Genomic DNA, 16,474 nt, shown 5'->3' with positions numbered 1-16,474 from the left:
TTAGGGTTTCCATGCAACATCATTCTTTGTTGACTGAATGAATAAACCCCATTGTTTAACAACACTGCCATGAATTTGAAAATGTAGGTAAAGAAACTATAACATAGTCATTACTAATTGTAGACAGTGATCAACACTTACAGCTGGCCCAAAATGTGGCTGGAATTGGTCAATGACTGTATATTCCACCTCCTCTTCATCCACTGCAACAGAAAAACATGATAATCTCAAGCTTCTCAATGTTTTGCATATTACAGCTACCAAATGGATATAGCAAATACTGACTTCTAATCACCAAGCATTTTACTGGACTAATACAGATACTGGTCAAATGAAGTTTGACTTTAAGCTGAAAGGGACATTCCAGACCTCTAAAGGACTTCAGCTTGATGAAGTGCTGTATGTGTGACGAATGTGTCCTATTGATTTCATTTGACAAAAACAAAAAAAGTGCATATACATACACACACATAAATAACATTGTCTTCAACATCATATCCAATTTGTTGTTTTGCTGCATTACAACTATCCTGTTCCTGCACATCCTCGGGTGGGGATTATACCACCAAGGCTTTTTTTTTTTTGGACAATCTTTATTTATTCATTTTTTCCAATGTTGTCAGGTAAGAGAGGGGTTTTATAGAAGGGAATAGAGGGAGAGAAGTCGAACAGTCGTTTAGGGTATACAGAAGCAGTAGTAAACCTTCACAATTACATAGCATAGCTTATTTTCGTGTTTACATATACCGAGATAGTTGAGGACTGGAGGGTATGCATAGTGTTGATTGCTATTTACACCAGTCTGTATTGGTGTGCGTCTTATGGCTCTCATAGTATCGTACCCCTACCTTTTTGGGTCTTCATGAAGCCCCAGGGAGAAGTGTAGGCAGGGCGGGTGTCGGACCGTACCTGAGTCGCGTTATCAACAAGTCATGTATGTGTGTGGGTCCGTCGGTAGCGGCACCTCCTCCAATAGCTCCGTTTTGGGTTTGTCGATGCTATAGATGGAGCATCCAGACCCACCTCACCCGTGCTCAGGTGTACGTACTTTGTAATGTGTGTCCCTTTCAGCGTTTGGCAGGGTTTGGGTGTTCAAAATGCCCCTTACATATGTATGCAAGGTAGGAGTGTGGCCTGTGTGTTGTTGGGCTGATCCTGGTGCTTGAAGTGGTGTGGCCTATCGTGCGGTTATCTTTGCCATTGGGTCATGTATTTTTCAGGCTTTAGAGGCATCCTGTGTGTACCTATCACTTTGCATCGGTTTTTAGGGGTTTTATCTACTGACCTTCTACATGTCCGAGCTTGGTATAGCACTCTCTTACATGTACTCTCGGGTTGAGTATCCTACTCTAGTACACGGTGAGGGGTGGTCCAGTCAGGATGTGGTCAGGAGGATGGGGGGGGAGGGGTTAGGGGATAGAAGGGGGGGTATAGTCTAGTTTGGAAAAGGCATGGGGAGGGTTGGGATCAAGGGGGAGGGGGGTTCTCAAACTGATCTGAGTGTAGTTTTTCATGAGGCTGAGCCTCCTGCCGCGATGTACAGAATCCAGGGGGTCCAGGTTAGATGACATTTCTCCGAGCGGCTGCTGTCATAGTCTCCATGGTATGTATTTCTCCCACTCTATCTACCCATTGTTGGAATGTGGGGGCGGTCGACCTTTTCCACAGGGTGGGTATCAGTGATTTAGCTGCTGTCAGTAAATGTCTTGTGAGGGATTTTTTATAGATTTTCAGTGACATGGTGGTGTGGTGTAGTAGCATGGGGAGGGGCTGGAGTGGGAGCTCCGGGTCCGATATTTCCCGTATTTTGGTACGGGATGGCTGGGCAAGTAGACCATATGTGGATCATAGTGCCTCTCTCTGCACCACATCGCCAACATTTCGCATCATTGTCTTAGTTCATGTGATGTAGTACGTCTGTACCAGGTGGTTAACAGGTAGCTCATCTCCTGAAATTTTGAGCTGATAGAACTTTTGTGCATGAGTAGGAATATCTTATCCCATTCTCGGGCATCGAGCACCTCCCCCGTCTCTCTCTCCCATCTGGCGATGTATTTCGGTGGTGGCCTGTTCTCTCCCTCCAGCAGCAGTGTGTATAGCGCAGAGATTCCCTTTTCCATAGGTCGCCTATTGATGCATATTGTTTCAAAGTATGTGGGGTCTCGGTGGAATCGTTGTTTGGCCGTTGTGGAGTTGTAGAAGGATTTGACCTGGTGGTATCGGAACCGGTCGAGCATCGTTGGGACATTATCTGGTATTGGTTCGGATAAGGTTTTTAGGGTGCCGTTATTGCACCATTGGCGTATGTAGGCCCAGTCTGTCCGTCTGAAATTTTTTAGATCTGCCGGTGTCAGACCTCCTCCGATATCTGGGTTATGGGTGAGAGGTGTGAGCGGCCTGTTGTGGGTTGTCAGCTGTTGAGGGTAACGGAGTGCACACCAAGCCTTTAGGGTTGCGTCTATCAGAGGGTTGCCAGTGCTGAGGGCGTTAGGTGTAATTCCCGTCCTCCATAGTTCCGAGGGTATTTTCCCCTCGGCCTGTGCTATTTCTGCTTGCACCCATAGCTTCTCCGTCGGGTGGGAGTGCCAGTCAGTGACCCTCAGCAAATGGGTTGCCCGGTAGTAGCCGATCGAGGGGAGTCCCGTTACCCCCAGCAGTTTGGGTAGTTCCAGTTGATGTCTACTGATTCTTAGCACTCCTCTCTTCCATACAAAGTGTCTAATTGCAGTGGAAATGGCGTGGAAAAAGCCAGTGGGATGGCGATCGGGATCGTCTGGAAAAGATACAGGATGCGTGGGAGGATATTCATTGTTATTGCGTTAATACGTCCGAACCATGAGATGTAGAGGTCCGTCCATTTTTTCATATCTGCCTGTAGAGAGGCAAGGATTGCGGCAAAGTTTGCCTGGTAGAGGCGTGAAAGTTCTTTGGTCAGCCAAATGCCAAGGTATTTCAATTTAGTGCCGCACCATCTGAATCTGAAGTGGGAACGGAAATGCGCCCCAAGATCAGCGGCGACCGAGATGTTTATGGCCTCCGACTCTTCGGTGTTACGTTTTAGATTCGAGATCCTTCCGAATTGTCGGAATAGGCCTAGTGTGTTTGGAATGGAGATCAGGGGTTGTTCCAGGAAGAAGAGCAGGTCATCTGCATACGCCGCCACCCGGTGTTCCCTATTGTGTATCCCGCGATTCCCCCATCCATCCTGACCGCCTCTAGGAACGGTTCCAAAGAGAGGGAGAACAGCAGGGGGGATAGGGGACACCCCTGTCGTGTACCATTTCGTATTGGAAATGGCTCTGAGAGGGCGCCGTTAACTCGTATTCATGCCGTGGGTGACGTGTAAAGCGCAGCTATCCAAGTTCGGATGTTGGGTCCGAGTCCCATGTGTTGTAGAGTAGCCGCTAGATAGGACCAGTCCACTCGGTCGAAGGCCTTTTCAGCGTCCGTGGAGAGGAGGACTAGACCCCTTCCTTGACTTTGAGCAGAGTGGATAATGTTGAGGGCCCGTATGGTGTTATCCCGGTATTCTCTGCCAGGGATGAAGCCCACCTGGTCCGGGTGGACCAGTGAGGGCAGGACCCTGGCGAGGCGGAGGGCCATGGCCTTCGCGAACAACTTTAGGTCTGCATTTAAGAGGGAGATGGGGCGGTAACGTGCGCAGCAAGCTGGATCTTTACCCTCTTTCGGCAGGATTGTTACTACAGCCCGGAGTGTGTCCACCGGGAGTTGTCCGCCATCTAGCAGCGAATTCAGGCCTGTCAACAGGTGTGGCAGCAAGAGGTCCCTATGCGTTCGGAGGTAGCTCGCTGGGAGTCCGTCTGGTGCCTTATTTGATTTGGTTAGCTTAAGCGCCGCGGTTAGTTCTTCCAGGGATAGGAGTTGTTCCATGTCCGTGGCTTGGTCGGGGGTACGTTTCTGGGCTACGTGTCTGTCAGCTCACATCTATGTTGTGTTGGGGTGAGTGTGCTGGGCGTATCGGCCAGATTGTATAGGCCAGTATAATATTCTCTGAATGCCTGCAGAATCTCTGCTGGTAGTCTCGTTTATTTTCGGCCTTGAGCTTTTATTTTGTGAATGTGGTTTTGCCTCCGTCTCTGCTGCAGAGCCCTGGCCAACAGTCTACCGCATTTATTTGAGTACTCATAAAAATAGCGGTGGGACCTGCGTACCACTTTGAGTAACTTCTGAGAGAGCTGTCTCCTTGCGTCAGTCAGATGGAGGTAGACATAGAAACATAGAATGTGACGGCAGATAAGAACCATTCGGCCCATCTAGTCTGCCCAGTTTTCTAAATACTTTAATTAGTCCCTGGCCTTATCTTATAGTTAGGATAGCCTTTTGCCTATCCCACGCATGCTTAAACTCCTTTACTGTGTTAACCTCTACCACTTCAGCTGGAAGGCTATTCCATGCATCCACTACCCTCTCAGTAAAGTAATACTTCCTGATATTATTTTTAAACCTTTGTCCCTCTAGAAAAATGTGATTGACTTAGAAAGAGTGTGATGTGGGAGTGTAAGAGGCCCCAGTGAGATATGAACTCACGACCCCTGGTTTACAAGACCAGTGTTCTAACCCCTGAGCTATGGAGCTCAAATCCCTTTTATATGTGGTTTCAAGTTCGGTTATCCGTTTGGTCAATTCCAGGATGTGTCGGGTGTTCTCCCGTTTGCGCTGTGTGCAAAGATTTATGTAGTGCCCCCTAACTACACATTTATGTGCCTCCCATGTTATCAATGGGGATACTTCTGGGGCGGCGTTGGTTTCGAAGTATTGGGTGAGTACTTGCGTGGTCAGCGCCGAGCATTCTGTATCTGATAGTACAGTTTAGTTTAGTCTCCAATGGCGTTCCGTCGGCTTGAAGAGAGGCGATTTAATCTGGATGGACACGGGAGAGTGGTCAGAGTCTCCTCGGATCCCTATGTCCGCGGAAATGAGCAGGGAGAGGAACTAAAGATGTAATCTATCCTGCTGTATTGATTGTGTGGGCGGAGTAGCAGGTATAGAGTCTATGCTGTCGAGGTGCGCTGCCCGCCAGCAGTCGGTCAGGCCGAGTCTATTAAGTGTTTGTTTGGTCCTGCGTATGCAGTGGTCTGGTATGGTGCTGTTACCCCTTGATGTGTCTACTCGGGGGTCCAGGGGAGTGTTCAAGTCTCCCGCTAATATCAGTAAGCCTTCCTTGAACTTTTCTAAGCAGGCCATCGCTCGAGCCAGGAATGTGTGTTGACCCCAATTGGGGCAGTATACATTTGCTAGGGTATACGGGCGTTCCGCTATGGTTCCTTTTATGAAGAGGGATCTTCCCAGCGGGTTAACCTGTGTGGCGGTGCATTGGAAAGGCACTGTCCCCGCAAAAAGGATCGCCACTCCTGATCTTTTGGAGTCCTGGTCGTTCGCGAAAAAGCCCTGGGGGAATCTTTTGTCTTGTAGCGTGGGAGCACACCCGTCTTTAAAGTGGGTCTCCTGCAGAAATGTCACTGAGATCCTCTGGGACCACAGCGCCGCAGAAGTTGTGTGCGCTTCTCAGGGATGTTTAGGCCTCTTGTGCTATTGGACCAGAGCCTTAGCGGTGCAGGTTGGAATTTCCGTGACATTGCGGCCATATGTGTGAGGAGGGATGGATCAGGGTAGGGAGGAAGGGGGGGGGGGGTGAGGATGGGATGTGAGAGGGGGGGGAGAGTTAGATATAATAGACAAGGGGGAGGGTTGAGCGACAGGGTGGAGGGGTGTGGAATGTGTCTGGTGGGACGAGTCTATCGGTGGTAGTCGGTGTGGGGAGGGATGGGTTGGTAAAGTCAGGGGTGGTCAGACAACAATGACCCAAGATCGGTCTTTTGCTCCAGGGTATGTCCGGTCCGTCTATGGTCGGTAAGATCCCTGGGCCCGATCCAATTTACAGGCCGAGTCAGTTGTGTGGGGTCGTAGTGACCAGGTAGAGTCGAATTCTCTTGTGGGAGTCGAGGCTGCTGCCTGTATCCGGCTCAACTGTGTTGCTCAGGTTGCCTGAGCCTAGGGGAGCAATTACTCAAGAGAGCATCACTGCCATGGGCTGCATACCTTTTGTGTACAGTGCAGGTATTTAAGCAAAAAGAAAGGAAAACAAATAACTTGAACAGTATAGCATAACTGAGTAGAACTGAGTATATTATTTAACAGCTGGAAACAGGCCGATCCCGCTCTGGGGTCCCGCTACGGGCCTCACCTACTTCTAGAGTACCTCCCGTGGGTGTCAGCCCCTCCCCGGTATTTCTGTAGTGCACATCTGGGTTCCCCCCTCTCTATTGGGTGTGCAACTCAGATCTCCCGTGCCTGGTTAGCGCTTCCGCCCATTGTTCCTTCTAGTCCTCTATCCCAGGGGCCTGGTGTGATTCCCCCCTGTCTGTGTGGGGCCTAGGTGTCTGAGGGTCTTGGTACCTATCTTTATGGGCTATGTGGGGCGTACTTGTCCCAGGTAGCTCTCCCCGTAGGTCTCCACAACATTCAGTCTGTCCTTATTGGGCAACTGGGGTCCATCTGACCGAAGCCAATTAGCCACACGTTGAGGTATATGGGAGTCCAGGTAGTCTGCTTACGGCCTGCCCGTACCCCTCTGATGGAATGTTTTTAGCCGTAGTTTGTGCCTGCCCCCTTTGCTGGGGAGGGAGAGTCTCATACCCGTGGCCCCCACCCAAACAAGCTTTTCCCACCCGCTGTTACTCTCTGTATGGCTTAGTGTCATAGGATGAATCCGTAGGTCTGGGCTAGGGTTCTGAGGCAATTGAGTCCCGGTGTAGGTAGGGACCCCCTGAGGGGGAATCAGCATGCGTAACCCCAACTATGTGGCTGGGTATTAGTGCTATGAGGGGGGAGTACATACCGCCCAAAGGTGAATCGGCTTCAAAGTCCAGTGCGTCTGTACTGGTTGGGGGTGAGTCCGGACCTGGAAGGGGGGGGCCTCCAGCCCGCAAGGACCGGAGGGTTCTCGGACCTGTATTCTGGGTTTTATTCTTCGGGACCATCTGGTCCCACTCTCCTCGGAGGCCTATCCCTCCGGTTGCCAGGAGGGACCGGCCCGGCGGAGCCTGCAGAATGCTGTGGAGGGCCCATCAGGATCCAATTTGGTATAGTTACAGCCGGCAGGTCCAGGGCTCTCAGGAACCCGGGGACATCGTTCGGCCATCTCAGTGTGCACCACGCGTTATCCTTCCGGGCCTGCAGGCTAAATGGGTGTCCCCATCTGTATGGAATCCTCCTGTCTTGCAGCATTCGAGTGAGTGGACGTAGTGCCCGGCGTGCTTCCAATGTCAGGGGTGAGAGATCTTGAAACAGGGACACCTGGGTATCCATATAGATGATGGTTTGCGGTCTGGCTGCCTTCATAATAGCTTCTTTCAGTTGAAAGGATAGTGATATATATTCTTTTAAGCAAACAAATAAGTTTGAATGACTATCTGTTCCTGTCCAAATTTGAGATGATTAAATTGCGTATACGCTGAAGTAAATTCACACTGACACACGGAGTTCAGGTTAAAAGAACTTCGAGAAAATTTAATGGCATCTGAATAAAAAGCGGGCTCGCAGACCCTTATAAAAGCAATATTACATCATCATAGAATATCAAGATAACAACAAATAAACATTATTAATTGGATTAGGTGTTAAGTGGTTAAGTCAATACCCTCCCATCAATATTATTAATTGGTCTAGGTGTTAAGTGGCTAGTTGGGCATCCTCCCATCATGGGATGTCGTCATCTTTGACACGGGAGTGGACATAAGATACAAGCGCCATTGTTGTTTAGCACGAGGCTCGCTCGATGGGAGGGGGGATCTGGCAGCCAGCCATTTTGAGTACTTGGCACCATTTAGCTTCAAGGTTAGTTTCTCAAGCTTTAGTGAATAGACATTTTATTAGTACAGTTCTCATGATCTAACTATGGCATACAATGTTTCATACTACAGGAACTTGACTGTTCCGGTGCTGCTCATAACCTTCTAGAAAAGCATTTCCTTCTAATATTCTAAATACTGTTAGGAAAATGAATAATAGTCAATCAATAATAGGTAATTCTACAACAATAGTAGGCAGTATATAATGTCCCTGGGGAGTCCGTCTTTCCTAGGGGGTTGGAGCGCTCTGTGGGCTCTCTCAATATTGTAAGTATCTGGGGCGTCTTCCCCCAGTACTTGCGTGAAGAGTCGCGGCAAGATGGTGCTGAGGTCTTCCCCTGCTTGTTCCGGCAGGCCTCTCACGCGGATATTAATGCGGCGGCCGCGGTTGTCCAGGTCTTCGACCTGTCTCTTTAAATCTAGGAGAACAGTGCCTTGCCTCGAGGTAGCGTTGTCAGCGGCTTGGGAGTGTTGAGAGGCCTGCATACAGTCGGCTTCCAGCTCAGTGACCCGCTGCTCCAGGGCGGTTAGGTCTCTTCTCACCTCCTGAATCTCTTCTCTGATGGCAGAGCACATTTCCTGCACCAGGGCTACCTTGTCTGCCTTTGTCAGCATGTTGGAGGCAATAGCTGACAGCTCTGCAGAGATCTGGGACAGGGTGCTTGTGTAGAACCTGCCACAGATTCAGCTATGCTGCTGGCACCTGGCGAATCCGGCGCCATTTTGTCCGACGGCCGCGTGGGTCTAACGCCGTCGGGTGTGGACAGAAACTCGTCCATTGGACCCGCCTGCCATTTCGGCGATGTCGTCCCCGATGGCGTCTTGATTTCCCCATAGTGGCTGCAGGTATGCTAGTTTTAAAGGGCTTTTGAGCCGGGGACCGCAGAGCCTCGCAAACGTGTGACTTACTCCATCTCCGGTCGACCACGCCCCACCACCAAGGCTTTATACCACCAGAGTAAGTTTATTGTTCTCCATCGTGTAACTAGGATATTTTGCTTCTGTGCACCTTATATATTTTAACAAATTGCAATATTAGACCCTCTCTGCTTTATTTTATAGGCTGGAGTCGTACTGGACACATTAAATTGAGGATCTACATATATCCCAAGACAGGGATTGTACCGTCAAAGCGCCAAACAGTAGCTAATAAAAGTGTGAGTGAGACACCTATATACTTAACTGTCTGTAAAACCATTAAGACATATTACACTATTTTTTGTTGTATTTGTTTTATTTTGAGGATTTCTTGGTACCAAAATACTAAATCACTTTACTCCACAGAGAGTACGTATATACATACTTTATTACACACTATTAGGTTATTGTTAAGATTGAGTATACACGTGTGATTTTTTTTTTAGTTCTGTTTGGTTGGTTTATCACCTGTTGTATTGTCACATAATTCTACTCCTGTCTATTGAATCACTGTTTTGGGGTTTTACCCCCTCTTTCCTTCGTAGACTATTAATTTAATCATCCATATGATAACTGCTGCAAAACTGTCCACAGTCCCTTCTCAATACTTTTAGAAATAGCCTACTTGGGGGAAATAGAGCGTTTAGCACAGTCATTCAATAGCTCTAGTGCTAAATATATATTGGTTATGGGCACAGTTCTGTAATAAATGCCCAACGTTAGCCCAGTCTTAAAGGTCATGCCTTTCTAGTTTTCATATGGATCTGGGATTGCATCCACCAGCTTGAGATCGAGACTACACTCATTTCCTTATCCCCTCCCACGCTTCAGGGGCAACTTGCGATTTTCCATTTCAAACAGTTAAAGGAAACACCATAACCATTACAGCCTCCTATAAGGGTTATACCAGGAATGCCCTAGCACAGTGCCAAAGTAGTCAAACAGTTTAGCAGGTTTCACAATACCTGGAATCCGCTATTTTCTCCTTTGATGCAAGAAGCTCTGCCACTGAGCTAACCCAGCAGAGCTGGGCCACGTTCATTGGCTGGCAGTGCTCAGCTGACATTCTAAGCCAATGAATTGGACCTGCAGAGCTGGGCTTAGCTTGCTGAAGCCACCGAAACCTCCTTGCAGGAGCTCCCAACACCAGGGGAGGTGACGATGAGCATCCGGCAAACCCCAGGTAAGCTGTTGTGGCCTTCTTTAAAGGTTTGACTTCTTACTCTGGGAGGTTGTCAGCGGGTTGTAGTCGTTATGTGACTGTAGTGTTCCCTTAACTATGTTCTATAACCTTGTTTCCAAATTAATGTGGTCTATTTGCAAGTTTTATAACCCCATATTATAATGTTTCATACACATAATTGTGCCTACTATTCAGTTGAATACACACATTTTCTCCACCTCTGCTTGTAATGGTTTAAGGTTCTTGATCTTTTCCATCTACTAAAATGTTTAATAAAAACTTTAAAGGGACACTCCAGTGCCAGGAAAACAAATAGTTTTCCTGGCACTGCAGGTCCCCTTTCCCTCCCAAACCCCATACCGGAGACCAGCGCCGATGTCCATCGGCGCTGGTTTAGGGAGCGCCCACGCTCCTCCCCCACCAACGTCATCCATCGGGGGAAATGCTTCCAATGCTTTCCTATGGGGATTTTGGCGACTAGTAGACAGCCACAAGAGGAGGAGTTAACGCTGCAATGTAATTATTGCAGTTTATGAAAACTGCAATATTTACAGCTGCAGGGTTAACGGTAGTGGGAGTTGGCACCCAGACCACTCCAATGGGCAGAAGTGGTCTGGGTGCCTGGAGTGTCCCTTTAATTTGAAAGAAAGAATAAAAAATATATATTTTAATCATAATATTTTTGCATAATCTATCATGATCAAGCCTAGGAATTTAAAATAAAAAATAAATTTAAAAAACTCCAATCTCACATACAGAGAAAGAAGTAATATCATATGATACATACATTTAATATGGATCTGTACCTGAATGCTTTATGGCTTGTAAAGCACTGTGAATTTCATGGGAGGGTGGAGTGTTACGGCTTTCTACATTCTGATTGATGTCCGTTCCGGAGCAATCCTCCTTTGAGGCAGTGTTATCTCTGCAACAAACAGTGCATTGAATGTGGGCTGGAACATCGACCCTTTATTTACTTTACATGAAGATGTTGTGTTACACACTCTATACGTAGAAGAGTCAATATCTAGCCAATACCTACAACAGAGACACAACTAAAAAAAAAAAGCAGCACATTAAAAGGTGAAATAGCCCAATAAATGTACCTTCTTAAAAACAAAACTACAAAAAATAAGGCACGCTGTGTCTTAAAGACAAAAAAAAAATATATAAAAAGCACATCAAATATAAGGTGCGGTATGAATATAAAGTGCAATATTTTACAGTGCAATATGTTGGTATACCTTGCTTTGCAATAACATGTGTGCAATATGTGACAATCAAGTGTACATAATAAATAACACCCCTTACAATATATGTGTCATGTACGTTCACTCAATGCCATAAAACAGAAAATAAAGAATATATCGTGTGATACTGCGAACGTATTCTAACTCAAGGTAAGTTTATGGATAAACCACTCACACAGTGATAGTCTGCTCAAACAATGACAGCTCCAATCCATCATTTCTGTGGAATTCCAATATTCAGAAATCCAGGCAGAGATGTCAAGTGACAAACGAGTTTAACATTTTATTTTGCAGATTAAAACATTAAAGTTAAATCCCCCGCTTTGTAGTTCTGCTCCTTCCTAGTGAAGGCACGCTGGAAACCTTTTGTCTGGACGCCGGCACTATCAGTCCCCCGGTTCTCGGGCGCAGTTCAATAATTCCAGGAGGCGGGGCTTAATGCTGGCAGCATGATGATGGATTTGTCAGATCTTCAGAGATCTGATGAAATCATATAGAAAACAGTAGTTGGCCAGTGAAGCCTAATTGACAAATCATTATCACCTCCAGTGGTGGAAAATCAACACTGGATGTGTTGTCCCCAGGCAAAGTAAGACAATGCAGGGTACTTACCTAAATACTCCAAGGAGTGGAACCGAAATCGAGTGCATCATTAACAATGCCTCGCTCACCGCTTGCAGGTTTGTACGTGCAACCCCTTTAGAGGTACATCAATAACCTTAAAAACTCAAAGTAGCCTCATTATAAAACCAGTCACTAACTGCATATCATGTTGTGGATAGATAAGAGTAATATCATAGAACCAAGATGATATTCTCTGCCTATATTTGGTGTACCACATGGGATTACTAGCGATCTCTTGGCCAATCTTAGCACATTCCTCAGTGATTTTAGGTAGGTGCCTTGTTGTTAACCCAGTGCTCCATGTACGATGTACGTGCCTCCACTGAAATGCTCTACTGGGCCAGCAGCATTGTCCCATCAGTAACAGATGAAATCACTTTACTTACACCATTCAGTTTGCTGGGGTATCCCCATGTGTATATAATGTTTTCCGATAGGAGTGCCTTAACCCCTTAAGGACAGAGCTTCAGAAGCTTGACTTACGCTTAATGACACAAGCAATTTTTGCATTTTCTTGCTGTTTGCGTTCAACTGCAATTTGCATCTCTCTCATTTATTGCACCGACACATATTATATACTGTTTTTTAAAGGACAGAAAGGGCTTTAATTTGATATAACATATAAATATATAAATGCTTACTTATTATAAAAAAAATACAGAAAAATGCAAAAAAAATGAAAAATATTGTTTTTTTTTTACAGTTTTTGCAATCATAATGTGTGCATAATTAGTGCAGGTTAAGGAAAGTAATTAAAAATAAATTCATTTATTTGTTCTGATTTACAGAATATATAATGTGTCTGGGATTTTAAGTTTTTTTTGGTAGTTACAGGTCACAAAGCACAAGGAGTAAAATAAAATTTTAATATGGAGTGATTTTAGAATTTGGTATGTTTGTCTTGTAAGCCTAATAGCCATAAAATAAAACAAAATTGCCACACAAAAGTATATATTTATATAAAGTAGACATCACAGGCTATTTACCTAAGGTTGTTTTGACACTTTCTACGTAGCCATTTTACCGCCAACCTCTGCTAAATATTGGAGTAAAATTGTGTTTTTGGGGGGTTTTCGCACACAAACGTATAACAAAGAACTTCTCATGTGTATTTTGTAAAGTTGTTGTGTGCTATTCCTGTACAAAGTTTTATTATGTGTTCAGTTACTTCTGCTGAGTACAACGGTACCCCCATTGTATGTCTTTGGCACTATTTTGTGAAGCTACAGTGCCATATAGGAGACCTGTCCTTTTCAGTATTCACAGTAGAATTTTGAGAGACGTATATAATGAGCCTATGCTTCCATTTGGGGTATTATAACAGTTTGACTGTTCAAAAACCCCCACAAAGGCCTACCATTTGTAAAAGTAGACACTCCAGGGTATCTCATAAGGTGCATATTGTGCCTTAACATGCCCCCATTTTTTTACCATTACATGCCAAAGTATGTGGTAAAAAATAATTGTGTGCATTTTTTACATACGGATTGCATTTTTGCTGGGCATTTTGTATATTTCATATGTGCCACTAAGTTCAAACCCCCCAAATTATGCTCAGCTAAGTCTTCTGAGTAAAAGGACACCCCCATTGTATGTCTATGGCACTATTTCGTGAAGCTACAGTGCCATACAGGAGACCTGTCCTTTTCAGTATTCACAGTAGAATTTTGAGAGACGGATTTAATGAGCCTATGCTTCCATTTGGGGTATTATAACAGTTTGACTGTTCAAAAAAAAAACCACAAAGGCCTACCATTTGTAAAAGTAGACACTCCAGGGTATATCATAAGGTGCATATTGTGCCTTAGCATGCCCCCATTTATTCACCAATATATGCCAAAGTATGTGGTAAAAAATAATTTTGTGCATTTTTTGACATACGGATTGCATTTTTGCTGGGCATTTTGTATATTTCATATGTGCCACTAAGTTCAAAACCTTCAAATTATGCTCAGCTAAGTCTTCTGAGTAAAAAGACATCCCCAACGAATGTCTTTGGCACTATTTTGTGAAGCTACAGTGGCATATTGGAGACCAAGCCATATCAGTTTTTACAGAACTTTGAATTTTGACGCTGGACCTATGTGCAATTTCCAAGCATCTTCGTAAGTTTTAAATTCAAACTACCCCACAAAGGCCTACCATTTCTTAAAGTAGACACCCCAGGGTATTTCAAAAGGCATATTTTGAACCTTAGCGTGGGATAATTTTTCCGCTAGCTTGTACCAGGTGTAGTGGTAATAAGCGTTTTTTCTGCCTTTTTGACACACAAAGTGAGTTTGCACAGTATATTTTGCAAACCTTATGTGTACCACCACTCTATAATACTTTATATGTTGCTCAGCTATGTCGGCTGAGTACAAAAATACCCCCGTATGTACCTTTGCCAGGTATATGTGGACATCGGAGGGGCACATTTGGGACACAGCCATTCCATTTTTTTTCAAACTTTACATTTTTACGCTGTGCCCATGTCCCATTTTAGAGTATTTTACCAGGCTATATAATCCAAATACTCCATAAAGCCATACCATTTCTTAAAGAAGACATCCCAGGGTATTTCAAAAGGCATATTTTGAAAATTAGTGTGGGATAATTTTTCCGCTAGCTTGTACCAGGTGTAGTGGTAATAAGCGTTTTTTCTGCCTTTTTGACACACAAAGTGAGTTTGCACAGTATATTTTGCAAACCTTATGTGTACCACCACTCTATAATACTTTATATGTTGCTCAGCTATGTCGGCTGAGTACAAAAATACCCCCGTATGTACCTTTGCCAGGTATATGTGGACATCGGAGGGGCACATTTGGGACACAGCCATTCCATTTTTTTCACACTTTACATTTTTACGCTGTGCCCATGTCCCATTTTAGAGTATTTTACCAGGCTATATAATCCAAATACCCCATAAAGCCATACCATTTCTTAAAGAAGACATCCCAGGGTATTTCAAAAGGCATATTTTGAACCTTAGCGTGGGATCATTTTTCCGCTAGCTTGTACCAGGTGTAGTGGTAATGAGCGTTATTAAATGTATTTTTTTACTTTTTAAAACTTTTTTTACTTTTTAAAACTATTTTTTAAACTTTTGTTTTGCTTATTCATTTTTTTAAAGTTTCCTAAACTTTCGTAAAACTTTTTTTTACAGATTTAACATTTTTCTAAGCTTTTTCTTTTACCGTTAACCCCTAACTAGCAGTAAGCAGCACTAACAGTAAATTCCCCATTTTCCCATAACTCCCACCCACCCCAGCTAGCAAAATATTTAATTATACAATATTTAAATTAGTTAATTAAATTAATTTAACCCCTGAGGGTTAAAAAATAAATAAAAGTTAATCGTCAGGGGTTAAAAAAAAAATTAGATCACAGTATAATACTGTGATCTGTATTTTGATCACTGTAGGCAGTGATAGACTGGCAGGCAAGGGGTTAATTTTTATTTGGACTGGGTAAAGGGTTTATTTTTTTTTTTTTTTTTTACTTAAACGTTATTAAAACTTTTTTTTTACTTAATTTTTTAACTTTTTAAAGCTTATTTTAAAACTTTTTTTAACGTTAACCCCTAGTTAGCCTAACACTAAATCCCCCAATTCCCCACTAACTTCCACCCTCCCCAGCTAGCTAAATTTATAATTTTAAAATATTTAAATTAATTAATAAAATAAATTTAACCCCTGAGGGTTAAAAAAAAAAAAGAATTAACCCTCAGGGGTTAAAAAAAAAAATCAGATCATATTAAAATGTAATCCCTGCCAATTGATCACTGTAGTCAGTGATCAATTGGCAGGGAAGGGGTTAATTTTTTATTAATATGGGTAAAGGGGGGGTGGGATTTTAATTTAACTTTTTTTTTTTAACACCAGGGGGCAGGATCACTGAAGATCCGTCTCCCTGCACTTCACACTGAACCCGGAAGTGCAGGGAGGCGGAGGTGAGTATAGAGAGCACATGTGCCCGCTCTGGCATGCTGTCAGAGTGGGCACATGTACTCTGACAGCCCGATCCGGTGCTCCCGGTCTGCCTCTAATGCAGAGGCAGACCGGAGCACCATTAACCCCACGATCGCCGCGATTGCGGCGATCTGGGGTTAATTTTACCGCGTGACGGGCATCCCCAGGATGACGGACCTCGTCCGTCACCCGTTGTGAAGGGGTTAATCTCTGCGTTTTCTGCAGTGTTGTTGCTAATAAATCAGTAAACAGTTGGATAGAGAAAAAGTCATTCCCTCTCTGGCCATTTTCATGATCTAGGCTAGGAAGCTTTTGTACTTTAACCAACAATAGATCCTTAAAATCTGCGTCTGGTAGTAACCAATTGAAAAAAATTACGTGACATAGCCCCACAGCTCCTCTGTAGCTATAGTTTCTAGCACGCTCCTGAGGCGAATCTGACTAAGTCTCACCCAGCATTTGTAATCCGCCATTTTGGTATCCATACCGATCACCCAAGCCTCCAAAGATACGTGGGCGTACGCCATGAAGTTTAGTGCCTGAACCATCTCTTCCATTTTTGTTTCTAGGTGACCTGTTCTCAGCGTGAATGTCCTGCCTTATCTCATCCGCTATCCTGTTAAAGCTCTGTTGCAAAGAGTGCTGTAATGTGTCCAAAAACCTTTGTATAGTAGG

General features: G+C 44.5%; 1 protein-coding gene across 3 annotated transcripts in view; it reads right to left on the bottom strand.

Annotated features, from left to right (window-relative positions):
* The window catches only part of EXD1 (exonuclease 3'-5' domain containing 1), a 56,304-nt gene that overhangs the window by 12,866 nt on the left and 26,964 nt on the right, over window positions 1-16,474 (bottom strand). For all 3 annotated transcript variants that reach the window (XM_063438998.1, XM_063438997.1, XM_063438999.1), the window contains exons 6-7: window positions 10,779-10,897; window positions 142-203 (exon numbers count right to left, since the gene is read on the bottom strand). In XM_063438998.1, coding sequence (XP_063295068.1) covers window positions 142-203; window positions 10,779-10,897 — 181 coding nt within the window. The remainder of the gene's footprint in view (window positions 1-141; window positions 204-10,778; window positions 10,898-16,474) is intronic.

Source organism: Pelobates fuscus, chromosome 13 (assembly GCF_036172605.1).
Source record: "Pelobates fuscus isolate aPelFus1 chromosome 13, aPelFus1.pri, whole genome shotgun sequence".
Classification (NCBI taxonomy): domain Eukaryota; kingdom Metazoa; phylum Chordata; class Amphibia; order Anura; family Pelobatidae; genus Pelobates; species Pelobates fuscus.
This window is presented reverse-complemented; position numbering and strand designations above follow the sequence as displayed.